The sequence below is a fragment of the Thunnus albacares genome, chromosome 11, assembly GCF_914725855.1.
Source record: "Thunnus albacares chromosome 11, fThuAlb1.1, whole genome shotgun sequence".
In the NCBI taxonomy this organism is placed as follows: domain Eukaryota; kingdom Metazoa; phylum Chordata; class Actinopteri; order Scombriformes; family Scombridae; genus Thunnus; species Thunnus albacares.
The window spans coordinates 3,956,147-3,983,499 of NC_058116.1; the positions used below are offsets into that span (position 1 = coordinate 3,956,147).

Below are 27,353 nucleotides of genomic sequence, written 5' to 3' on the forward strand. Positions count from 1 at the left end.
TATACTTAAACCCTTTTAATCACACAACCACCAAAGGTATTAACAACGGCACCTGCTGATAAGATTTTTTTTTTTGGACTACAGTATTTATAAATCCTAAATCACTGAGCTACAATCAGCTGCAGCTTTGACAACATTTGACACAAGCATAAAGATATTTCATTCCTTCCATCCTTTCATTCATTCATTTCTCTATAAATGTTTATACCTGTTTATACACACCTAACCCAGTTTGGCTTCAGGGCATATAAATATGTAATATTTCAATTAAAAATTAAAGGATATTGTGACTTTTTTGCAGCATGCACAACCTCAACAAACAGCTGTGCATGTTTCTTACATAACATATATACCATGGTGTGCATTAAAACAAAAAAAGAAAGAAACATACAGATAAGAAGGAAGTAAAGATACGAGAGCAAGCGTCTAATATGTTAACTTTTCAATGTTTTAACATGCTGATGGTTCTTGTAGCTTTATAAATTAAGAAGTCAAATTTAAACATGTTATGGTGGTTTCCATGTAGACCATTTCATTTTATGTATATTAAATTCTCCCGAAATGATTGACAGATTCATACAATTATAGTATAGAAAGAGGGGAAGCAGGTGTTCAGAGTCATTCCAGCACAATTTAGATTCGGAGCATCCCCCCAAAATAGATAAGATAGAGTTTGATAGAATAAGCATTCATTGGTTTTCAACAAATCAGCTCAAACGGTCATTATTTGGATTCCTCCAATACTTTGTGATGCGAACTTATAACACCTACATGCTGCTAGTCACTGTCTTCTATTAAAGCAGTTACATCAGTTGTAAAGATGGTGCCAGATGTACGTAGGCTACTGCATGCAGAGCCTCGGAAGTCAAATCCATCTGTAAGGAGAATATTTTTGATAACTAGTTGGTCTGTTAACATTCTCAAGATTCAAAGATGCATTTGTGCATATAGAATTGTAAACAGTACACTATGCAGTGCATAGTGAAAGTAAGGATGAAAACAGAGAAAAAGACCTTTTCAAATTTGGCAAATGAAGGCAAAATGACATTGAAATAGAGTAGAAATCATGTACAATACAGTTATTATTAAGTAAGAGATGTTAAAGATTGATACAAAACATGAGATGTGAAAAATGGAGCAATACTGGACATGAAAATGTGGAAGAAAGAGAAAATATGGACATCAAGGATACAAAAATAAAATGGTAAGTGTAAAATGTGATGAGAAAAGAACTGTGAGAATTAAGTATACACTGTATCCTACTGGAGAGTCGTGCACGTCTACTGTACATTTCAATATGTTTAGATAGATATTATAGCTGGGTGCTTATGTGCATCATGTTGCAGTTACAGTTACAGTGCTGATATTTATGTTGCATCCTGAACGCAGCACTGCTGTATCCCTGTGTGCTGGGAGTGTAGGGGGAGGGGTATGTTAGGTATGTGAGGATACTCCAGCATCATCTGTGCAGCGTTACTGCAGAGCAGGACGCATCTTCAGCTGTGGACACAGCCGAGCAGCATACACCAGGGTTCTCTCTTCTGTTGGCGGAACCGAAGCAAAGCTGGAGCCGGCGGTCCACTATCCGACACCGGAGCAGCAGCAGTTCCAGTGGAGCGGCACAGAGCGGCAGCCCCCGCCCTGGACCGACGAACTGGCTGAGATGTCCCGGCACATCTATACCCGACACGGGATAGGAGAGGGACTGCAGAAGCCTGTGTTTCAGGTACTTCTCTTCTCTTCTCTTCTCTTCTCTTCTCTTCTCTTCTCTTCTCTTCTCTTCTCTTCTCTTCTCTTCTCTTCTCTTCTCTTCTCTTCTCTTCTCTTTATACAGTTACTTTGCAACACATACAATTATTCCATACATATATAACTAAGAAAACTTGACTAATATACAGATAAACCAGTATCTAAACCTTCAACATTGAAAATACATTTAACAAAATGAAGCCTGATCATCAGGGACACATAAACTCATTGAGCTGCTCTCTGTTTGACTGGAGCTGGATTTTTCCTAATTCCTAATGAGCCCCCGAGGTGTCATTAGTCAAACTGAAGAGCAGGTCCTGCAGTGTGCTGACAGTGTGATTTATTTTAAAAGAAATGAAATTGGATGCTTAATTATTCAACATCCTCTGATGGAACTCCACTCATGATGCATGAGATGGACCTGGTCACTTTTTCAAAAAGGCTAGATGTTACCATACAGTCAAAACTGAAAAAGGCTGTAATTAATAGTTTCTTCTACTGTTAGTGTCCTTAAATGCCTAAAAATCCCTCTTGAAAGTTTTGTTTTATAGATAAATATAGATAAAATGAGAGGGTGATATGGATAAAATCCTTTAAATGGAATGATAAATGGAACTGTATATGGTGATATTGATACAGTATATTGATTTATTGATTCAGTATTTTTTTCTGGAAAATCAGTTGAAAAGCTGTTAATGGTTAAAGTAACCAGACAGGAATGTCTTTTTTCTTTTCTTTTTTATTTTTTTTGTTAATCAAGCAAATGAAATACCTGACAGATCAAGGTAGGTCATCACATTAATGCAAAAAATCACATAAACATCCAGAGTAGCTATAAATCTAACCTGCTTATTGATTTGTAATATTGCCCACAGTGTCCTTAAATAACCTGAGATATTGAAGGTAAGACTATATCACAGTATTAACGGTATGACAACATTTCTGATGGTAGACAAATTTATATCATTTCATGGAATAATTATATCACCCAAACCAAATAGATAGATGGAGAATTTTATTAAAGGAAGAGGGAAATTGGGCACATCAATCATAAAACAAACTAGGAGATTAGAAAGAAAATACAACAATAAGCCATGAAATAAGAGACTGAACTCAAACTAGATCCTCTGACTCTAATAGCTCTAATAACTTTAACAGTAGCTATGTATTGAATAAACATGGTACAATGATAGACATAAGTAGTGCAAGTCAGGTAGAGAATGTTAAGCACTGTATGAAGGTGCTTGGCTATGTATATCATAAAGGAATTCATCATTTATTGAATAGACAGTATATGCAGTATAATCGTGGGTAGAGGTATGTGTACAGACAGATGGTGTCAAGAACAGCAGACAGAGTCAGAGAGATAAACAACATGATGTGTTCGTGATACAATGAATGTAGAGCTGAAAGAATTAGTCTATTGATCGATCAGTCTATAGACAAGAAATAAATCAGAAACTGTTGGTAATTGATTAATCATTTGAATCATTTTTACACAAAAGACGAAGAAAACCAACGAATGGTTTTCTTTGTCTTTTGTGTTATTGAAATGAACATCTCATATAATCATGGGAAGATTGAATATCTGCAGCTGCATGACAACTGAGCAAACTCAATCTGCTGATGAGGACTGTGTGATACGGTCAAAAGCTCCTGAGCAAGCGAGTATGTGGACTCTGACTTATGATCTTTTGGACAAAACAAGCAATTGGAGGATGTCATCTTAGGCTTTAGAAAACTGTGATGGAAATTTTTCACACTTTAATTAATGAATGTATTAATCAAGAAGATGAATGTAATATGTAAATGCATAATCTAAAGTGAGCAGTCTAATCTGAGGCTTCACTGGCTGAATAGCTCCTGTCCCCCACACAAAGGGTACTCGTTATATAGAGTGCTGGACTTGTGTAGGAGGGATGCACCCTCCTGTCTCCCTTAGGAAGCCTTGTCTGATGTGCTCAAGTTTTTATTTGCATCTGTCCTGGGAATGAAGTAAACCTCAGAAAAGCTTGTAGGGGAGATTATTTTTAATGGAGGAAAGGATGCCGCACTTCCAGCGTGCAAAAGGCTGAGAAGTGAAGTCATTTATCATATTTCCCCCCTCCTCCTGCATATCAGGTGAAGTGTTACCTCATTAGCTCCTCAAGCGCTGAAACAATTTACTGCATGTGAAAGTGGGTCAGGATAAAGGGAGTCTGTGAATCCCAGAAATGTTCACGTAAAAAGCAATTTCTTGTTGATTTTGTCATGAGTGTTTGATAAAGCAGGAAAACACTGACTTCATGTAATCGGGTCATCACAATGGAAAAGAGGCAGCTGCCCCTGTCAACCCCAGGGGCAGAGAAACTGTGTTTTAATGGGCTTGCTGGGGGGAAGGTGTCCTTGAGTTAGTGTAGAAGAGAGTGAGGGATAAATTTAGGGACAATACAGCAAAAAATGTGAGACACGAGTAAAGAAGGTGAAAGAGAGGATTTAATATGTGTGTTTTGTTCCCACCAGGCTAACAGAGGGACTTACTCCAGACGCAGCCGACTGAAGAGGTCAGACGGCAGCACCACCTCCACCAGCTTCATCCTCCGACAGGTAGGACATTTTATTACATCAGCACTATTTAATTTTTTCACTTGTTAGATATATTATATTATTTTTTAAATAATGGAGCGTATTTTTAATGTAATGTAAAAACATTAGGGTATAGACTAACAACCCAGACGTTCTGGAGTATAATTGAGTAAACATTACTTACTAACTGTTTGTATGTTAATATGTCAGTATGAACATGTTAACATTCTCTGATGCTAAGTGTTTCATGCTATCTAAATGTCAGTATGTTAACATTCAGTAGTTTTTAGCATGTACAGTAACCTTCTTACAGCAGTGTCAGCAGTGAGCTGACTCGGCCTGCTAACAGTCAGCTGTACAGCTTAGCTCACACTTCATGAAGGTCTTCTTGAGGAAAACACAAATACTTTAAAGTTATATTATTATATATCTGATGAGAACATATCAGCTAATGTTCATATTTATCATAATAAACACATAACATAAACAAATGTTTTTGATAAGTATCTATTGCCAATAGCCAAATTGTGACCAAGATACATTACTTACATAACATTACATTACTTTTTTAAAAAACTGTTTTCATGCACATTTTCGACTTGCACACAAAAAAATCTGAGTGGAAACTCAGGAAATTCTACTAATAATTCTAATTCCAAATATTGCTAAAATGTTGTTACACTTGGCTGAAGTGGAAAGGTTGGTGCAACAATAAACACAAAATGCAACAAAGTGCAATGGAAACAGACTCAACAAATAAATCATGACACGGATGAAAACTTGGCTATAGTTTTGAAAATTGACATTTTTGGGGGGAACTGCAATTCGGTACTATTTTTACTTTACTTTTTACTTTTTACTTGTTACTTATTGGCTGACATATGTTGATACTAATATATCTGTGATCATAATAAGCTAAAAGTGGCTAACATTGGTAATGCCACATATTGGTTGGGCTGCTAAGTACGTTTAAGGTTGACAAAGTCTAGCTTACTGATGACAATCTGACAATGTAGATCTGAACTTGATCATCTGAGCCTGGAATGTCTTAAAATGGCCACCATGCAGAGAATAATCTATAATTAATTGTCTTTCCTTTGGTGCCACCTTAAGACCAAACTTTGAATTTTGATTTACCCCACTAGTGGTAAAGATCTAAAAACAGTTATCTAACAATTTAGTTTCCTGATGTGTAATGAACATCACAACCATTAAATCACTATTAAGAACTCAAGCTGATCTTCAGCATAATCAGCAGGTTTTTAAAAATTTATTTTCCATTTTTATTTCCCAGAGGACTCACAGTTTCCTTTACCAGGAGGAAACACTTTTTCAAGTATTTGAGCATAAAATCTGAGGGAAACCCCTTTAATGGGTATTTTTCAGTGGAATACTGTAATTAGCGTCATCCATCAGTCTATCAAGAGCACTCAAATCAAATATTAGTCTGGTCCAATCCCAGGACTGACAGTTGATGAAACTAACTGAGAATTTGTAGTTCGAACTAATGTTATAAATCCTCCTGATGTCATTGAGAGTTGAGAAAGTCACTCAACAACAATGAGAAACCACTGCTGCTTTCTGACCTCAATCCATCAAAAATAGTCATTCCAAAACATTTAGTTTCAGTCTTAAAACTTCAGCTCTGATGTATGTGAAAAGTGAACAAAAGGACTGTGACATCAGACGATATGTTGCCAAGACTGGAGCTTTTGGCCTCTGCTGTAGTTTAAGGAATCGATGGCCTTGATTAGTATCAAACCGGGAGTTCAGCCTGTTCAGCTCAACCAGCCATGTATAATTCATAAAGAAGGGGGTAGGCAAGCCTGTTTGAATGCAGTCGCCCCCTTTATATGCGCTACTGTAAAACAAATTCAAATGGGTTGCCTGTATTAAGTCCCCTCTGTAATTCATAATACAGAAGGGAGTTACCCTGGACTTTGACGTCCCGCTAACAAGTTGCCAAGGGAACTGAGGCTGCGGAGGCCATTCAGCCACACAAGGACAGTTTGACATTGGCTACCTTTGTCCCAAACCCCCTCTTTTTTTTCTATTTTTCTCTTTCTGGCTTTTTCTCTTTCATTTCTCCGTACTTGACCCCGAACTCCTCCATCATGTGCTAACACCATATGCCTCTCATAGGAGATACAGATACATCAACTCAAACCAAATCAGGTCAGAGGATTTTTCATGTTGACATGCTAACAAAAGCATATGACAACTTGTCAAATCTAATAGCCAGATATGATTTATGATACTGTCAAATGGTTGGATCAGTGGGTGCCGTGTTTTCCATTATGTAGGTCAGTTTATACATGTGTGATTTTCTTGCATGAATAGATTGAGTCCTCAGACTTTGCAGGTCACAAAACCTTCTTTTTTAAAACAATATTCTCTCTAATTCTGCATTTAATGCGCTTTTAAAGGTGCAATATACAACCAGCATGGAGTAATTATGTGGCTCACAGGAAGGAGGAAATACAAGATAAAAGGGACAGAAAGACCGAAACAAACAACATTTTAAAAGAATGTAACAAAGATTGGACACAAAGGTTATGAAACAAAAACATTGAAAAAAAGAGCAAAAAAAAAAAAGACAACACATAAAAGCTCTTGCACACTCCGTTTCCCTATTACACGCTCACAGATTTCTTTAACACCCCCGCTATGATTTGTGTCATCTCCGGTGTGGTCGTCATCAGGTGAGAAGAGGAGCAGTGGGCTTTCTTTGATTCCCTCGTGTATCCATAGTAACAACTGCCCTTCAGCAACAGGGATCAAGCCCAGAGAGTTGATTAGCAGGAAGCTGCACCTCCTCCTCCTTTTCAACAGAAAGTACATTTGTTTTTACAGTAAATTCTCCCATGAAAGAAGACAAGCTGAGAGGAATGCGGTCTGAAAAGAAATTATTCAGGTTTTCCTCCCACCTAGAACATTTTGTCATCGTACTCCCTTGATTTTAGACATAAAAACCACTTACAATAAGTCCTGCTAGCTATTTGACAGAATCTCAGTTCTTCTTTATCCCAGCAATGCTTTGAAATCTAATCTTATGACATATAGCAAAAGCCCGGACATAATGGTCTTTTATGATGTGGATGTGGAGTTAACTTTCAGAGTAAAATGAGGTGATGAGTTGTTCAGGGAGTGTTAGGTGAAGTTTTCTGGAGGATTGTCTCTAGTATTGGGGTTAAGGGAGGGTGAACGTAGCAAACTGTCAGGGCTGGAGTCTGCTGGATGATCTCACACAGTTCAGTTCATTTAAAAAAAACAGAAGTGGAAGAAAGTCATCTTGACATAGTCTTATTTTCATTTCAAATTAATCAGCTGATTATTTTTTTAATGAGTTGATCATTTTAAAATGTTGCGTCCAAAAAGATGTCTTCAAATCTTTTCAAATCTCAAAGTTTTGTCATTGGACAAAACAAAAGGTCTTTGAGTTTTGTCCAATGAACAGTCCAAAACCCAAAGAGATCAAGTTTACAGATATATATATATCTGATAGGATTATATAAAACAGAGAAAAAACAGCAAATGCTCACATTTGACAAACTGAAACCAGAGAATTTTTGGCAGCTTTGCTTGAAAAATGACTGAAATGATGAATTGATTACCAAAATAGTTGTTGAATGATTTTCTAATGATCGACGAATCGATTCATTAACTGATTGTTTCAGCTCTAACTGAAATGACAGCAAGGAAAAAGACAATGCTCAAAGACAATTACTTGTAGTGACTGATGTAAAATGCCATTGTGTTTGTAGGAGTAAGGTGCTGGTGGAGAGCTGATTCTCACAGATGGTGTGCTGACCATGTGCATGCTATACATGCATGGACAGATGTTTCTCTGCGTGGTTGGTGAGTGGATGCCTGAACGGTTTCCAGGCCAACCTCTGAGCTCTGTGATAAGAGGATGCCAAATATTGGCAGATGTTTGTTCTCAGGAATAATCCAGAGCTCCAGCATTGAAGATACATGACACAACATTACATTCATTTGGCAGACGCTTTTGTGCAAAGTGACTCCCAATATGTGCATTCAAACCGTGCAGGAGCAAGAGCTGGATGCCATTCCAAGTTGGGAATGTATCCCTTTTAAACAAACAACTAAAAGTGTGTTCAGTGCTGAGGGATTTTTTAGAGGGGGTTTTTAGCCTTTGGTGGAAGATGAGCAGTGACTCTGCTATCCTGACTTCAGTAGGGAGTTCATTCTGCCGCCATGGAGACAGTACAGAGAAGAGCCTTGTCCGAGATGAGCGTCAGCAGGGTCTTCTGAGAGATGGGATGGCTAAACGTTCAGAGGCAGAGGAGTGGAATGGTCGGGTCAGAGTGTAGGATTTGACCTTAGCTTGGAGGTATGAAGGAGCAGTTTCCTTCACCGGAGTTTTGAACTGGATGTGAGCAGCAACAGGGGGCCAACTTAGTGAACAGAGGAGATTAGTGGTGTGGGACAACTTGGGATGGTTCAATACCAGGGCAGCAGCAGCAAAATTCTGGATTAGCTGCAAAGGTTTGATGGCAGACACAGAGGCCCCAGCTATTAGGGAGTTGCAGTAGTGCAGGTGGGAGATCACAAGCGCCATCCTCCTGATGTTGTAAAGACGGAATTGACAGGAGTGGGCTACCGCTGTTGAACCAAAGACCTCTTTTAAAAAATCTAAATTGAAGTCTTAGCCCATATTCACAGCCAGGGTCTCCAAGTTTAAATCCCTTCTGCCCGAAATGCAATCTGAAAGTAAGGATGACTGTAAGGCCTGCATATTAAATAAAGTCTCATATTGGGATGGCAAAGCTTATGATGCCACCACTTTCTTCCAAAAATTGAATTTCATTTTTTACTCACAGTACATTAAGCAGAGACATCCGTTTAACCTAAATTTTCAGGCTTCCAGCCTGCAAAGTGATAAGAAAGGGACTTCTTCTCACTGCTAATCCCTCTTATGTAGGTCACATGGCTCAACTCAGCGGCCTTTAATTCGTGAATTACTTGATGGGACTCTGCCACTGCTCTCATAGCTCATGCTGGCAGGATGTACTAGTCTGCTAGCACCCTATGAGTAAATCTCTAACTCCTGGAGACCTTCTGACAAGGATGTTTTCACTCATGAATAGTCCACTTCTAGAGAAAACAACAAATCTGAGTTTTTAGTCTCTAAACTGCCAGTCTTTTCTTTGTCTGCTCAGCCTTGCTGTCTGTCACTGCTGCCCAGTTCTTTCCTCACCTGTGTGTGTGCTCAATGTATCAAAACCCAGAGATATTAAAATTACAATGGTATGAAACAGAAAAGCAGCAAATCTTGAAAAGAATGTTTTGCATTTTTGCATAACAAACGACAAAAATGTTAAATTAATCATAAAAATGTCACTAATTAGTTTTTTGTCAATTGACTAATCGATTGATCCATTAATCAGTTCATTGTTTCAGCACAACTTCTACTATCACCTCTGTTCTTAAGAAGACTTACATTTCTTAACTCTGCCTTCAATGTGCCTGATGCACAAACCTTATTCTTAGTTCTAACGCCTACTCTAAAACCTAGTTTCAATCATAAAATTAAAGTTTAACCTTGTGTTGACTGTGTTTGTCCCCAGATTGGAGTTGAATCAGCATAATGTGACTGTGGGGAAAACAACTTGTATAGAAAACACTGATGGACACACGTTTTATACTTGTGAAAACCTCATCAGCATTTTATTTATTTAAACATTTGCTTGTTCATATACTGTAATTGTGCTTTTACCCTCAGACTGGCATAAATCAGTATAACTCAAACCCTCAAATGTATTAATTCATACCACTAGGTGATGATAGATGTGATCCCATATATACACATACATAGTTACTCTAATAGTAACTATGTGTGGGCTGCGAGCTGTGAAGGTCTCCTCATCCAGACCAGGATCTGCGTGGCAGATTAAAAAAACTACCCGGCTCTTTGATGTGATATGTCACATATTCCTCCACAGAATGTCTGACAGATGATTACGAAGCTGTCAGGTCTTGATCAGCAGAGGAAAAAAAAATGAGGCAGGTCTGATGTAGATGCCTCGTCTGATAGGAGCAGGTGCATCTGCTTTGATACTGTTTGGCAGGAGAGGGCGCTGTTACTCTACTTTGTCAAAGGGCAGCAGATCACTAAAAATAGACTGGATCCTATCAGAAATAAAATAGATGTGTAATTAATTTGATTAGTTTATTGATGTATTATTGATTTGCTGAACAGGGACAACACATTAATAAATATTACTCTGAATGTGCCCAAAGGTTTTATGTTTCTCTGGTAGTCCATGCACAGATGTTACATAGCCAAAACTGATAGAAATACAGCAAGTATGCAGAGAAATAGTAAATATTAGTACAATATCGATATTAAATTTACATGTAGACAGTTACTGTTGCATTTTGATTGGAATAATTGATTTCTGATGGAGTTCTGTCACTTTGCTTCTCTTCACAGTTCAGTTGCCATTTAGTTCTTTTTAATCTTTTAAATGTTTATTTATTTTAAATCTTTTAAATGTTTATTTATTTTTCTGTATGACTGCCCAATCTGTGACACTCTGTCTGTTTTATTATTTATAGCTGCACAAATAAATACTATCTGCACTGTTATTTATTTTAAGCGTACTATTTAATGTAAGGCCTATTCATCTCATAATAACCAAACTAAATGTTTAGTTATATGAAGGAACAAATCACTAGACTAGTGATGTATAAATGTTATACATGTTATAAAGGCTGAAATGTGCAGGAGCAACACATTACCATTCCTCCATTGTTCTGGGAATGATTTTTACAGAGATGCTGCCCATAAATGGTGTAAAGCCAATGATCTAAATTCTGTAGCTCTTCTTATTAATTTTATATATAATCCGTTTCTATGTAACAGACATTTACAGATTTATTTTATGGCCCCGGTGCGTTCCCGAAGCTGTAATAACATGAACACTTGTTGTAACAGATCAGCGTCTCAGCAGCATCAGGTCAGTCTCCTGTTTAAAGTATCATCACTCAGCTTTTCACCTTTGCTGTGATGCTGTGTGTAATTATGTGTCAGTCTTTGCAAATGGGTGTTCAGTGTCAGGAGGAGATTACCTCACACACACACACACACACATCCATGCACAGAATACACACAGCTTGCTGGTTAAGTGCTGCTCTCATGCTGCAGACCCCCCACCTCCCACCGTGCTGCCTCTCTTCGCTCTCCTCTTCCTTATTCACAGCCAGCCAATCGGCAGGCTGCATCCCACCTCTGTCATCAGCCAGTGCTGGAGGAAGGGATTGGCTTGTGTGATCTGAGCTTGGAAGGCAGATGAAATGCCAAGTCTACTCTGCCTCTGGGGACAACCAGGCTGCTTTATAATGGGAACCAACACTCGCTCGGCTTGGGGGCAATAACATCCAATTCAGCATCAGGAAAACACAGGGCTCCACCTTTTTTTTTTTTCCTTCATCTGCTGCTCCGGTGTGGTCTGGTTGCTCTGTGGTCTACCTTCATGTGGAGAAGGAGACCGTTGGGCTCTGTCACTCCACTGTCCTCATCATCCATCCTCTCTGGAGCAGGTTGATCGGCAATCGTTTCTGTTTCATCTCTATTTCGTGCAGAAGAAGTGCTTTTTGGAATCTCACTCCTCCATGTACGATAACTTGTACCTACATGGATTTGAAGACTCGGAGGCGGTGAGTGGAGGGGCGTCTGACACTTGTAAACCATGCTTTTCTGTTGTGTCGTGGTTGGATGATCCCTATGCAAACACCTACAGAATGCATTGAGACTTAAGTGGGCTGAGCGTGCACTCTTCTCGGGGGAGTTAGAAGAGGTTGGGGGAAGGGTGTGCACGAGTGTGTGTGTGTGTGTCGGTGTGTGTGCAAATGAGAACTTGTGTCTGTGTCTCAGGGCTCCTCCGTCAACCAAACTGTACAGTTTTCTCACTGATAGCGCCTGCCAGATGACGGTTTTCTCCTCCCATCTGGACTTCTGGCATCTGCAGAGCTGAGCAGTATTTCTTTACCATATCTCCACATGGCTGAATGGCTGGTACACATACTGTTGTGGACTGTTTGTTTGTGAGCATGTCTATGTGATTGCCAGCAACATCTTTCATGTATTCTCACTTGCCGGTGGCAGAGAACACCATATTCCTCTTTGGCTTCATTTGTAATTTTCTCACTTATTTGTCTGTCTCTCTTCATCACATCCTACTGTACATCATCAAGGTTTTACTGATAAGACCAGCAGCTATAATGATCATCACTCACTATGGCCATCTGCATTATAGCGATGTGCTGTTGCACCCAAATGCGACGACTTTCACACAAGACAAGAAACGTCACATTCTCTTGTCATTAAGAAGGAATTCTCATCTTGAGCTGGTACAAGCAAACACATACATAGTAGACGTACACACACCTTTGATACAGTGAGGCCAACATTTTTATTGATGGCAGAGTGGGCACCCGTGGGATGAAAATGTGTCGGAGAAGCAGAAAAATGCTTACAAGGGCAATAAATGTAGGAGCTGCTGCTGGGTGGAGGGGAGGAGGGATTCCCACTGAGCCAGAGTCTGTCAAGACCTTTCTGTAACTCCACCTGACATTCTGGTTGTCTCTTGAAGATTAAAAGTGAGGATAGAGAGAGGATCTTTCAGCCATTCTGTCACATCCATCCAGTATTAGTGCGAGTATTAGTGAGTGTGGCTTTTTGGGTTAGCTAATTTTCATCTGTCTAGTCCAGTTTTAGCAGTGGTGTGAATTTTTAAAAGGGGATATTTTATGCAAGAAACTAAAAAAAGAACACTACATGGCCAAAGGTATGTGGACAGCTGAACATTACACCCTTGTGTTATTGTTGACATCTCATTCTAGAAACTATGGACATTAAAATGCTGCTACAGCAGCCTCCACTCTTCTGGTTTCCAGCTTTCCCCAAGATGTTGGATGATTCCAAAAGATGATGTGGCTGCAGGGATTTGCTCCCATTCAGCCACAAGAGTATAAGTGGGGTCCAACACTCATGTTGGCTGATAAGGCCTGGCTTGCAGAAGGTATTCCAGTTCATCTCAGAAGTGTTAAACAGAGTTGAGGTCACACATCCACTTCATCATCATCTGGCTTTGTGTAGGGATTGTTGTCATTTTGAAACAGGAAAACCCAAACTATGAAACACAGCCCCAGAACAAAGTTACATACAAGGATGTCCACATACTTTTAGCCAGATGGTGTAACAGAACTGTGAAGTGGGAGGAGTCACTGGTTCACTGGTTGGGTTTTTTTCCACTCCAGATTCCTAGTTGAAATGTTTTTAAATGATATCCACAAAGTTCTTCAACATAGAAAACATACATTTACTGGATAATTGAAACATAACATTCAGATTATGTTACAGCCAAATGTTTCAACTGTTTCTGAAAAATAGTGTTCAGCCACGGTTTGTATGGTGCCTACGCTGCCATGCTGGTTAGAGGTGCAAACCAGAACAAATTTTAAGCTCAATGATTAAAAGTTTGGTACCGAAATTCTCATAGGGAGTTATAGCTGACTTCTCTCCTTCAGTTTTATTGACTTTCTTTCAAAGAACCAGATATTATCTAACGCAACTGCTCAGTTTTTGTATTGATGATTCAACTGGGAGAGCTTCATATCTGTACAAGTACTTGGAAGTACTCCAACTATTATTCATCAAACACTGTCTATGAACAGGACTTCTACTTCCAGGACTCTGGAGATCCAAGCAATGCAATCTGTTTCCTGTTGTTTCAGATGATGTTTTTATCATGTGGTATTGTTCCATTATTATGGGACTGAATAGCTGATATGGAGACTGTTTACTTGCACCTCAGACTGACCTGGAAATGGATTCACTGTAAAATCCTTATATTCTCAAGGGGACTGCCCCATCCAGCCTCTTGAAATATAGCTGGATTCATTTATTACCAATTGAACTACTGGTTACTTTCTAAAATTTTAATCAAAACCATGATCCCAGTCCTCTTACTGTCAACACATCAGGAGTGTTGGTCAACTTTTAGAGTTACCATGGAATTCAAACTTAAAAACCATTTGCACACACACACAGCCGTCCTGTTCCACGGTGTTCCACATGTAGGGCGGAATTGGCAGCACTACAGAAGACATCTTTGGAGCTCTTAGTGTCCTTGTGGTTTGTTATCAGCACTTGTCATTAGCTTGTGGGTGTCTGGATGTTTCGGAAGTGAGACTTTGTCCAGGGACTTCTAAGGCAACAGGCACATTTGTTGCAATCATCAACCTGTGACTCATTTCTGGTTGACTTCCTGTGAATGTATTATACGCTACACAGTGACATTGTTTGGCACTCTGACCAATCTGTGTGTTCTCTCAAATTGCTGTACAGTATATAGCTTTGTCAACCACCTGCTGGTAGATTTTTTTAAAAAGTTGATTGGGAATGCTGGTTCTTTTGACTTGGCTATGCTTTGTATTCATACTGTCGCACACTTTCTCAGCCTGGAGTTGCTATTGTCCACTCAGCAGCTGCACCAGAAATGTTAGTCAAGTCAGGTCATGTCAGTTTATTTATAGAGCACACTGCAAAACAATGAATGAGGGTTATGCGCCTTGCTCAGGAGCACCTTCTTCACCCGTATTTTCACAAATGTTTAAAGGGGACCTATTATGCTTTTCCTTATTTTCAGTCATATATATATATATATATATATATATATGATGTTACAGTGTTGGATGTTCATATTAAATGTGGCCAAAGCGTAAAATAATGAGGTAAATGTAGGTAGAAGTAATACCTGTGACTGCTCTGAACGCTTGGTTTCCAACAGTTTTTTCTACTTTCAGCCCAAGCTGACGTCAGCTCGTGATGAATTTCTTTATATGGTCATCTGCACAGCACACTGGTTCACTGCTCCACTCTGCTAACATTATGGCGTTTTTCCATCGTTTCGGGGGTAGTCACACCAGGCCATGACTTGAGTCAAGCTGGCACACTGTGAGTGTTTTTCCATTGCACAGCACGGCAAAGTAAAATAAGTTGTTTACCTGTTGGAGGTATGCTGGTCGTCTGCAGCTCTTCATCAAACATCATCATCACTGTGGCTGTTTCTGCTTGTACTAATCCTCCCTGCATTATTTCTAACTGGAACTGAACAAAGAGCTCCAAATATCTCCTGTTGCTTTAAGGCAGACCTGAAATATTGTGAATCTGTTCTTTAACAATTGCAATGGAAAACTATTTCCCTTTTTCCAGCTTGCAGGAATGACATAAGCCACTTACTTTAGCTCTGCAATGTATGACTCACCTTTAAAAAAGTTTTTTTTTTCTTTAAGATCATTTTTAAGCATTTTTTGCCTTTATTGGATAGTGGGCAGTGGAGAGGCAGATAGGAAACAAGGGGAGAGAGAGATGTGTGTGACATGCGACGACGTTGCGATTATGTGGCGTGTGCAGTAACCATTTAGATACCAGGGCGCGCCCACCTTTAAAAAAGTTATTATGTAAAATTCGATTGTACTAATTGTACTGCTTCAGGAATACTCAAAGAAAAATCCTTTGAGTCCAAAGATGACATTGTGTAGCCTTTTCAACCACAGTTGAAAGTCCCTCATTTGGGGCCTGGCTGTTTTAAACTATCCCAGAGGCACCCTGAGGCTGCTGTTTATGCTGCTGGCTAGTGGCAGATTTAATGAAGAGAGAATGCTTTTAGCCCTTTAGCCTGGGTCTGATAGGTGCGGAGGTCAGGGGAGGAAGAAGGATGGAGATGGGAAAACAGAACGAGCTTTGGCGTCTGAACAGATAAAGCTTGAGTGTGGCACGATGGACTCAAGACTGGCCACTTGACACTCCTAGATAATAACCTCACAAACAACTCTTTGTGTGGCTGTGTGTATGTGTGTGTGTGTATGTGTGTGTGTGAGGGTAGAGACAGGAGACAGACAGAGAAGGGGGAGAGGTTGGTTGGCAGAGTTGTTGCGTGTGTCCATGCACATGATAGTAATTTTGGGAATGCTTCAAAGTGCCTCGTGCTCTGAATTCTGTCTGTCTGTCCTCTCCAGTAAAATGAGCTGAACGACATCCACTTTGTCATTCATGCATTGACAGTTTCAGGAATGTGAATGTGGCAAATGATGAGAATATCAATAAAATAACTAAACTCACACAGTCGTTTACTTTTTCTCTACTTAATGGTTTTAAAGAAGTCAACTGAATAAGCTATTAGCAGTTCCTGTTTTCAATTTACCCATGACTGTACAGGCGACTATCCCCGGATTACTCTGATGCTAAAGAAAACTTAAAAAATAATGATTCTCAGGCGAGTTCTGGAGTTATACAGAGCGCTTTTTTCTAGGATGTCTAAGCAGATTTATGGAGGTTTATTTGTGATGAACATCAGAGATAATAATATACTTGTAAAGTGTGAGTTACACTGAATCTAAAAATATTTTTATCATGTCTGTGTGCTCAGATTCTCTCCCTCCAGGCTCCCCTTCAACTTTCCCATGCCACAGTTTGAAAACCTCTGGTGTAAACCATCTATTAAATTAAAGGACTTAAAGGAATGTGTTACCCTTGAAGCAAGTAGCCAAGCAAAAGAGAAGAGTTTGCTTCTATGGCTCACAGTTCAGGGGCTGTGTGTCAAAATGCGAAATGCTTAATAAATGGCCACATAATTGTGCCCTTGGCAACGATAGCTAATCAATTCTTTCTCTTGGCCCTGTAGCTGAACTTAGTACCAAATTTCACTAAAATCTGTCAGGTAGTTTTTGAGATAAGTGTTGAACTTATTATTGTAAAATGACTTGATCAAGCAGTCACTAGAACATTTGCTGCTTTTCTCAGTTTTATATCATTATAAGTTGATTATCTTTGGGGTTTAAACTGTCAGTCGGACAAAACAGGCAATGTGAAAGTGTCATCTTTGGCTCTTGATAATGGTGATGGGTATTTTTTGTATTTTTTTCACATTTTACAAACTAAATTATTAATCGGAAAAATAATGAACAATTTAATCACTAACATAACTTCAGTAGTTTGTAGCGGCCCTGATTAAGGAATCCTGCTACCTAACAAACAAGAAACATACAAGACTGAGAACCTAACCTCCATGTTGGAGGTAAAAGTGTTTCTTCTGTTTCCAGAGAATTCATTCATTATTTAGAAACAGTGAAACATAAACCTGTTCCATAGTGGCCATTGGTGTGATGCTTTTATTTTCCTTTCTCTCCAGCGCTCCGGTTATAGATTTCATTTGTAATGAGGCAGTAAATAACAGTTATTTGTATCAAGGAAAGACTCCCATGGCTCTCAATGGATCATTAGCAGAGGCGCCTGGTAGCCCTGGACAAAGGCATTAATCCTCACTGTCCAGTCCAGCAGGTTGAGTTCAAAGACTTACTGCTGTTCAAATCCTCTGTTGCATGTTTTGCCATTTATTTTCATTAAATTATTGATGTGCAGTTGTAGTATATTCTCACTGAAGCCATGTAGTAGGCTTTCAACAACACTGCCACATTCAGGAAAAGAACAAGTCTTCTTTTTGTCCTGTTCATCTATTCAAAGTATTTTTTTTTTTTTAACATTTTATTTGAATGTACCACAAAAGAAAAGGTTGAAAGGATAACTACACAATAATTATCTGAGTGTATGTCTCTGCCATCAGTCAGGCATGTCATTTACTCAGTGTTGGCAGGCCTGTTTACAACATCACCGTGATAATACCAAGCTTATCACGAACATACTGTACCTCTGTCTCCTTCATTGTGGCTTGTAAATGGCCGATCGCGACAGAGAATGCAATCGTGCAAAACATCTGTTCTGCTATGAAAGTGGCTGAGGATGGTAATTGGATGAGATGGTTGTGGAAAAAGGAGGCGCTATCGCAGGAGGAGAAATTGATGAACAGGGCAGAATTTAAAGCAATACATCATGCCTTAGTCCTCATGTCAAGCAACCCTTTGTAAGCATAATTCCTGCTCCCATGAGCTTTAGCCCATTGTGTGCGTGATTTTGTGTGTTCTTGCACATGCAAAGTGTACAGTTTTTTTTTACTGCTGCTTCCAGATGTTTTGAAATGATACTTACTTCATAAAATAAAAACGCAAAATAAAAGCCGCACTCCTCTGCCCAAACCTCTGGCTTCGAGCTCCAACATGGCAAGCTACAGAACACATACATTTCTAGATGTATTTCTGTAATCTAGTGCTTCAACTATTTTTTTTCATTTTGAGTTAATCTATCAATAATTTTTTCAGCTAATTGATAGTGTAATCTAGAACTTGTCAGAGGTGGCCATCGTGATTTCCTAGACTCACGGTGACGTCTTGACATTATTTGTTTTTTCAACCAATAATCCCAAACTCAAAGATGTTCAGTTCTCGATGATGCACCACAGGGCCAGTATTATGTGGACATGCAAACATTGTTGTGAAAAAATTGTTGTAACAAAGTTGGAATCATACTATTGAATTAAATATTATTATTCCCTTAAATGAGAAACTAAGGAACATAGACTAAACCAGGAAAAACAGCTCCAGACCAGAAGTACCATTTGGCTGGCTATATGGTGTATAAAAGAGAGAAAAGCAGCAAATCCCTCATATTAGAAACATTGGGACCAGCATATGTTGGGCATTTTTACTTCATAAATTCTAATAATTATCATTCATTCCTGATCACTGTCCCTCAGAAAGATTCTCTTTGCTATATAAAGGCTTATTCACAAAACCTCACATCATCAGTTATTATGAAATGTGTTCAGATAAGATGAATGAGACTGTTTCTAACATGGCAGTCTGTCAGTACTGTACCATCCTGTCCTCTGTGGATGGATGCTGTTAATGAGTTGTGTTGGAACAGAGTATGAGGTAGCATCCATGGGGGAAACAGACTGTGCCATCATCTGTTAGGTAAACATTTGTGCTGAGGCCCACGTTTTCACCCCATTTGGCTGAGTCTGCAGGACTCCAAACGTCCACCAGCTGGCTGTCCGGCAAAATGGGAAGCAGAATCCACCTGACCTGACGAGCCGGAGATGATTTTGATGTAGCTGTACAAAGCATCTCCACGTTTGAATTAGTGGTTCATAAATATAGATGATTACAATTATTACTTCAAAGATGATTGTTCACTTACAGAAATATCCATCAGCAAAATATGAGATCTATTTTTTTGTTTAGAAAAAATAATTGTGGCACAGGGTTGAAATCATTTATTTGTTTCCAAATGTAAATTAACTTGTTTCACAAATTCTATTGAATGAATCTGAGTTTAGGTAGTGATAGTGAAAAACCAAACTTTTCAAATGCAACCTTGTTTATTGTTGTACAAGAACTTCACTTTGAAAAAATACAGTATTGATTTAAGAAAATTATGGTTTCAAACAAGACAAAAATCGAAACTAAGCATTGGGTGCTTATTTTGTTACTTGACAGTTTTAGGTAATACTGACAGAATTTAGTCAGTATTTTATGAAAACATTAAGGATTTATACTCATCCATGATTAATTCTAGTGCAAAGATCTGTCTTTTCCAAGATATCATAACTAGTGTTGACTAAATAAAGAACTTCACCTTATTACAAAATATCAACATTTAAGACTCAACTAATAGCATTTATTAATCCATCAGTATAATGATGAGAAACTGAGAGAACTCTGCTACTCTTCGGCTGATGGAACAACAGTCATTTAACTAAAAAATAATGAGTAATAATGAGTAATAATGAGTAATAATGAGCTAAAAATCAGTGACATTTGCCTGACATTTTGGAAATGCATGTTTTCCACCTGACAGATTCAAAGCTGAAACAAAAAATGTGAGAACATCAACAACTAGGAAGCAGCGGCCAGCTCAACACTTACTGCTGTCTGTCTGAAAGCTGCAGGCTTCATAAATGTGGCTTGACGGCGTGGATACAAGCATGAGTGTATTCAGTGATGGAACGCCTCCATGATATTCACACTTCACAACAGCAGAGCGCTGACATGCTGCAGCCACAGCGGCCACTTGGACAGAATGAGACAGAGATGAGCCCTCTACAGCCCAGATCACAACACTGTAAAAAGCTAAATTTGACAATCAAAGTGGTTAAAGTTTGATTTTATAACCAGGTGTTTGACCTGAAATACAGGATCTACATTTAAATATATAAATATTTTAAGAATAGTGAAATAGGTGGAGTAGCTGGTTCCAGAAATATTTCTAATACCGTAAATTTACATTTGAAAATGTCTCCTGCTATAGTGAAATGATGAATATAGTAAAAGCATTGTTTTGGATTCAATTTACTGATTAAAACTTACACTTGGCAATGCATGTGTCACTTTAAAACATGATAACATCTTTAAAATCCTGACTATGACCCTTCTCCACTGTTGTTTGAGCTGTCAGCTGTGATGTACCCTACTGATTTTACTTCATAGTGACAAAGTAGAGCCTACAGGGACATAAAGACTGACAGAAAAGAGTTTTTCTGTCAGAGATGTATTTCTGGCACACAGGCAGTAACATGATATCCAGTGTACTGCCCTGTTCAGTGGGTATGACACAAAGAAGATGCTGCCTCACCTGCCATACTGTCAACATGATATTATTATGTTATGGTGTGTGAGGTGGGGACTCGTTAAGTAAATACTCCAGGGCAATTTGTATGAGTAGACTATAGAATTGATTCATCAGTGCATAGAGTGTAACCCCATGGTGTGAAGCTATATCATGATAGAGAAATAAAATACAGATATGAAAATAAGAAAAAAGAAATAATATTGAGACGCACATTGGGCAAAAACTCAGCATGTGATTTGATTGATAGCGAGAAAACTATATGAATTGTTGTCTGAAATCTGTCCAGTGGGAAAATCCTAACTTAGGTGTAGGATTTTACTGTCAGTAACATCCATATTCTGACTCCAAACCACAGATTTATTCATACATACACATGTCAACATGCTTTCCACACCTATACTGTATATATCCCAATAAACTCATAGGCTATATGGTGACAGGTATGAAAATGTGTATTTTTTCTATACAGATCTGGAAAACAGAACAGACATTTTGTTGTCCCTGATGAACAGGCTTTGCCATCATATGACTTCAAAGCAATTTCAAAAAAAATGAAATGCACTTATGTTGATAAATTCTTATTCTTACTTATTCTGTCTGCTAAGAAAAATGTGTTTAGTTGATGTATCTTGACAGCTTGTGGCTTCTATACTGTCAGTGTTAGACAGAAAAAAAGAAAGATATTTCATTTTTATATAGAAGCATGTGTTATGCAGCGATTTATTTGTTCATTTGTTTGCCTTCTTTTGAAGGTGAATACTGAGCGCAGGAAGTCTGCTGTTATTGAGTGTCACCCAGTGAGAGATGAAGCGCTTTGATTGTATGACATGAAAGTAAAGAAGTCATTAAAATTCATGAACTCATTCATGTAGTATGTCATGGTGCATGTCATGCCCGTTGCACTATCCCGTGCACAGCTTTACATCATGCAACATGGTTCCATATCATAGTCGTTTGTACATGTTATGTAACCTTGATGCACTTGCATGCAGTAGTTGGCAATCCAAGCCAGTAGATACAAGCTGTTGATGTGGACTGACAACCGGAACAAAACTATGTTAACTGCATTTCTATAGTGCATTTATAGTGCTTTTTGCCTCACGAGGAGCTGAAAAATACAGAAAGTAACACAAATGCATGTTTGACAGATAAAGGCAGACAGACTGGCAAACAAAGAGGGCAACAAATGACTGTAGACAGATGGGTTATGGACACCGTGGGGCCGATGAATCATAAAGGATATTGATGTCAGCGGTGGTAACTGTAGTATCAGCAGCAGCCATACTCACTCTCATCATTCAGTACTTACTCTCATTTAATGCTGGTGACAAGGGGAATAACTGGCTCCTGACCCTGGAGAGGCTAGTGTATACAGCAACCTGCAGGCGGCTGTACACAGTTCATTCTCTGTACCTGTACTAGAAAGCAATAATGAGCTCTGATTAGCTTGTGGACCCCAGAGAGTCTGTGCTCTGTGAACTAAGCTAGTTTGTTCATTGCCTATGGGGCAGGCATCCAGTGTTTAATGCTAATGTAGTGATTACTCAGCTATAGTGTAGCGTGAAGTACAGATTTTGTGTTACATAGCGGCAACGTCTCACTCCATCACAGAGATGGAGAATGACAGCAAGAAAGACAAGAGAGAGTGAAAAATGCTGTTGTGATGCGGATGCACATCAGTCCATGAATGATATAATAACAAAATGATATGTGTTTTAAAAAAGGAACAAGGAATAAAAATCATATATGTTTTAGAATAAGAACAAGTGGCTTACCACCATTTTGATTTAGCATTTATGCATTATGAAAGCCCCTACTAAGGCTAGCTTGTGCTTGATGCATACTGCATACTTTTAGAGCCATATTCACATTATAATTGAAAAATAAGGCTCTGACCCTGTGCATGCAGCTTTGCTCTGTGCAGGATAATTGGAAGGAGTGGGGGAGTCTGTAGGAGGCCACTTGTTCGGTATTTTACAAATATGTAGTATGAAATGACTTTTTCACAGCCTTACAGGCTACAATATGGAGGTTAACTGAATTAGTTAGATCACTAGAGACTTAAACACTTTGTTACAAACCTAGAACAGTATCTGAATCTGAATATGGTCATACTCTCTCAGTATGGCCTCCATGTGATGATGCTTTACATGCTCAGAAAGGTCAGTGTAGTGCGGGTCAAAGTTCAATAAGTTTGAGCTTTTGGCACTGTGCTGCTGCATACATCAGTTTGGGGCAGCATTTAGGAATTCTGCTTATGTCCAGGAGCTGAAGATCTCTAAAATGGCCAATATGTTATATTACCCATAAGCTTTCTATGCTTTGTGTGGGCTCCTATTTACTGTGCTGATGAAAAGAGTCCATTTAAACCCACTGGTGTGATAGCCATGACAGCCTGGGTGTAAAGTTTTGGATAGTCCCAAGGTCAAAAATTCTGACATAGCTGAGGTTTGGTAGAGACTTTACAAAAAAATCACAAGTTGCCTAGTAACACACTTACAAAAAAGCACCTCAGGAATATGTTTACAGTTGTGAAGGAGTCCTGCAGACGCTGGCACGGGAATATAGGGGACAATGAGACTTTTTGTCTTAGACATCTCAGAACCACATCTGTTTCTGGAACAAAGTCACTCCTGACACTTTAGGGATTTTATCAAGAGCAAACTAAATATTTGCTGTAAATGTGCTGCAAGAACGGATTCATACTTGAAATATTAATAAGTTATTTCAATTAAACACTCTCCAACCAAAATTGGCACAGAAAATAACGTTTAATGTGGTTAAAGCATCTGTATCGAACTGTAAATGAATGTGGGTGATTCTTCCATATCTGCTGTCCACAGCTGCTTTATACTGTATGAAAAGCTTCTCCTTCAGTTCATTCAATCCCTGCAGCATCTGAAGGCAGCAGGAATTATATGTTGATAAATCTGCAGCCTCTGAGAAGTGCAGAGTGCAGTGCCATTACACATGTTCGCTCACTGTGTTTACGTTCATTAAATCGGCTGAAAACGACACCAGGCTTCTGCAGAATAACCACACACACCTCTACACATCAGACTGGTCGGCTTTAACTTGATATTCTACCTTTGTATGAATGACACACCGGGTTACCAGGGCTCATCAGCCTCTTTTCCAACTTTCTTTTCAGCAAAAGTAGTTTTTATTCTTGAAACACATTGCAGTGCAAACACTGTTGTGTAGCATTAATTAGTAAACACTGTGACCATGTATGAGGTGAGATAGATGACATTAGAGTTATGGCTGAAATAGCATTGGTCAGATCAGACTATTACCTCATCTAAAGCTGGATGTCCTCCCACCTCAAAACTCATTCCAGTGCCGCTACCTGCAGGACTTTTTTTTTGTGGTGTTCTCATGACATTAACTGCTTGAACAAGAATCATAGTGTACAGTACTCAACTTTCTATGTTTAAATCATGGTCTCACGAGTTTTATTGAAAGCATTTTTTTTTGTTTGTTTGGTTTTTGAACAGTCCTGCACCAACATTGCCATTTTTTTTTAAAACTGTACCTTGTTTTGATGAATTAAATTAAAAAGTGTTTGTCACAAATATGTGCAACCACTACACTGTATATTTTTTTCTCCGTGAGCCATTATTACGTAGTGCAGTTGTAACAAATTGGGCCTGAAGCCAGATCTCCCACATGGGAACACAAACAGCCACAGCACCGGTCAGCCAAAGTCCTCAGAGCCAAGATGGCGGGGCCTCATATGCATCATTACTGTATGTAGACAATGTGAGCATACTATAGATATAGCTATCTTTGATGATTGATGGATTATAGTACAGATCCATTAGCTGGAGATCCACTCATAGGGCCCTGTTCAGACGTGGAATGTGTCACCTTACTACTGAATTTGCGTAATGTTGGGAAAATCTATTTTCTCCTTTTTTTGACCCAATATTGATATGTACAGTATCAATACAATATTTTGAGGATGACTTTTGGTGCTGTCAGAGGACATTCACATTCAATTTCCAGTTTACAAGGTAGCTAAAACTAATGCAGCCTAATACTACGACACTGAAATAAATCCATGAAGTAATATTCAGCTTTAGTTGAAACTGTTTTAAAGAGGTGTTGATTCAACTTTGTGGTCATTTTGGAGGTTTTTGGAATGTCAAACAAAATATTCATATTGGTTCAATGACATACTGAAAGTAGTTAAAGGCATTGGTGTTGTAAGAATACTAGCGATATTATTGATACTTGCAGCAGTATAGTTTTGGTAGAATCAGAAGTACTGTACATGTAATAGTACTATCAGCAGAGAGCTGTAGCGCCAATAGGTTCTTCAGAGTGAAGCAGCCTTTCACAGCAGGAAAAGACAACATTTGACCTGCAACATAATAATAATGCTCAACACAACCAAAATCCTAAATGGATTTTTACATTATGATACTGATAAATTATTGATGTCTTACTTTATCAATCAATCAGGTTATTATAAATCAAGTGTAGGCTGTGTAGGGAAGCTACTACTTAGCTATTTATGCTGTTTATTGTTTATTTTGTTTATTTATTTTTATTTTCATTATTTGTCCTTCCATGTCCGTGTCCCATATGGGATTTAATCTGTTTTTTCTTGTTTTTTCCTTTTTTCTTGTTTTTATGTGTGCACAAGTGTTATGTGAATGTCAGTTTAAATCAAATTGAAAGGGTTAAATAGAATAAAAACATCTGTACATGAGGGAGAACAGAAGAATTATCAACCTAATCAATCAGTTCATTAAAATGAGTGATACAGCCCTGCAGTCCATAGTAGAACAATAAAGATACATGCTAAAATATAAAAGTCTGTACAAAGGAGCCATTTTTGACATCATCAAGGCTTCGTGGCCTTGGACTGAGACTTTCTGCTGCACGTTGTGGATGTGATGAGCTCATCACTGCTGATATCTTACAGCCACCTTCGTCAGGAGGTCTGAAATGAAAAGCATCTCTTCAGCAGCACCCACCCCTCACTGCAGGCCAGTCAGCTCACTGCATGTGTGATTCTGGAGCTTGATGAGCACATCGTTGCTGTAATAACTCTCTCTGCTGAAGGGTGACTCGCTCTCCAGCTGTGCCTCTGTGCATCCACTGTTGCTTGTTGGTGTTTCCTCAGCTAGTCGGTCATACTCTCACTGTCTCTGTGGTTTACTCTCTTTTCTCTCTCTCTCTCTCCAATGAACAAGTGGGTGGGTACTTTTACTGCTCCTCAAACCCAGCAGCACTGACTTGTAGCTAATAAGGACGAGGGGTGAGTTAGGAAGGAAACAAGTCCACTGATAGTGATGGTATGAGACTGATCTCCAGCTTGGAGCAGACTGGTGGGGCAGTCAAGTCATCCACTGAACACACACAAATACATGTATTGTGTAAAATGTTTTTATATTTATGAAATCTTATTATTTTATTTCTGTATTTATTCTGCTGTGAGGACTGGCCTAGAAATGTCCTCACAAACCTTCACAGGAAGTGATGATTTTGTTGAAAAAAGTAGGCAGATTAGTCTTACTTTGTTTAAATAAACAACATTTATGTATTAACTACTTCAGAGTGATATAATTTACAATATTTGGGAACAGACAACAATTTAACTGCATGTTTTAAATGTATACATGTATCTACATTTGTTTTTGACTGACAGATTTGAACTGATAATACAGTTAATCAAGTTTAACCAGCAGCAAAATTCAAGAAAATTAGAAAGAACATTCAAAATGTTTCTCCATTAAATTGCTGCTATTTCCTCTCATTTCTCTACTTGTTTTTTTTGCTGCTGTTTATGTCTGTTGCTCTTCATTTTAGAAACTTTCCAGTCTTTTTCTGCACCCAAATATACTACTTTTCTGGAGTCTCTATATGTTTACATGCACAAAATATTCAGGTTTTTGCCCTCCTCCAAAAAAGACAATATTCTTACTAAGCTGTTTACATGGCTAATGACATTGAATATTTCATTAACATTCCTGCTTACATGCAGCCGTGCATACTCTGTTTACCACGTCAAACTATGGAGAAGTGGAACAGCTGTAGCCATGTGTGCCATTTTGATTCTTTGCGTCAAAATTAGATTTTTTCAAAGTTTTCCACCGAACACAGCCTCCCTCTTTTATTCATTCAACCACCTACTTGAAAAGGTCGGTATTGTGATATTTGAAAACCTTTTGATATCCAAGTCTTTCAAAATGTTTAAAAGTAGGTGTGTTTCTCCTTTTGACCAGAAATGTGGGCTTTTCTTTTGGGCATGCATCTTTACCCCAGCCTTGCAAACTGTTGGCTACTGTAGTTGGTTTGTTTACAACGCACAGAGCTGACCATAAACAGTGTGTTGCAAACTGCAGTAAAAACCCCAATTGAGACGCATATTCCGAATGCACTGTATACATGTCCAAAGATTGCTCGTAAAACCCGAATAATAACGACATATCCCACATATATCCCACAATAATAACGACATATCGTAACCTAA

The 27,353-nt window shown here is 38.7% G+C and overlaps 1 protein-coding gene across 5 annotated transcripts in view; it reads left to right on the forward strand.

The window, feature by feature from the left end:
* The first annotated feature begins 1,444 nt into the window (after nt 1–1,444).
* cacnb4a (calcium channel, voltage-dependent, beta 4a subunit) overlaps nt 1,445–27,353 on the forward strand; it is a 40,266-nt gene continuing 14,357 nt past the window's right edge. For 3 of the 5 annotated variants that reach the window (XM_044366270.1, XM_044366272.1, XM_044366273.1), the window contains exons 1-2: nt 1,445–1,726; nt 4,252–4,335. In XM_044366270.1, the coding sequence (XP_044222205.1) occupies nt 1,664–1,726; nt 4,252–4,335 (147 nt within the window). In that variant the 5' untranslated portion in view covers nt 1,445–1,663. Of the gene's footprint in view, nt 1,727–4,251; nt 4,336–11,627; nt 11,998–27,353 lie in introns of those variants that run through there. The other 2 variants (XM_044366271.1, XM_044366274.1) reach the window with 2 other exon arrangements.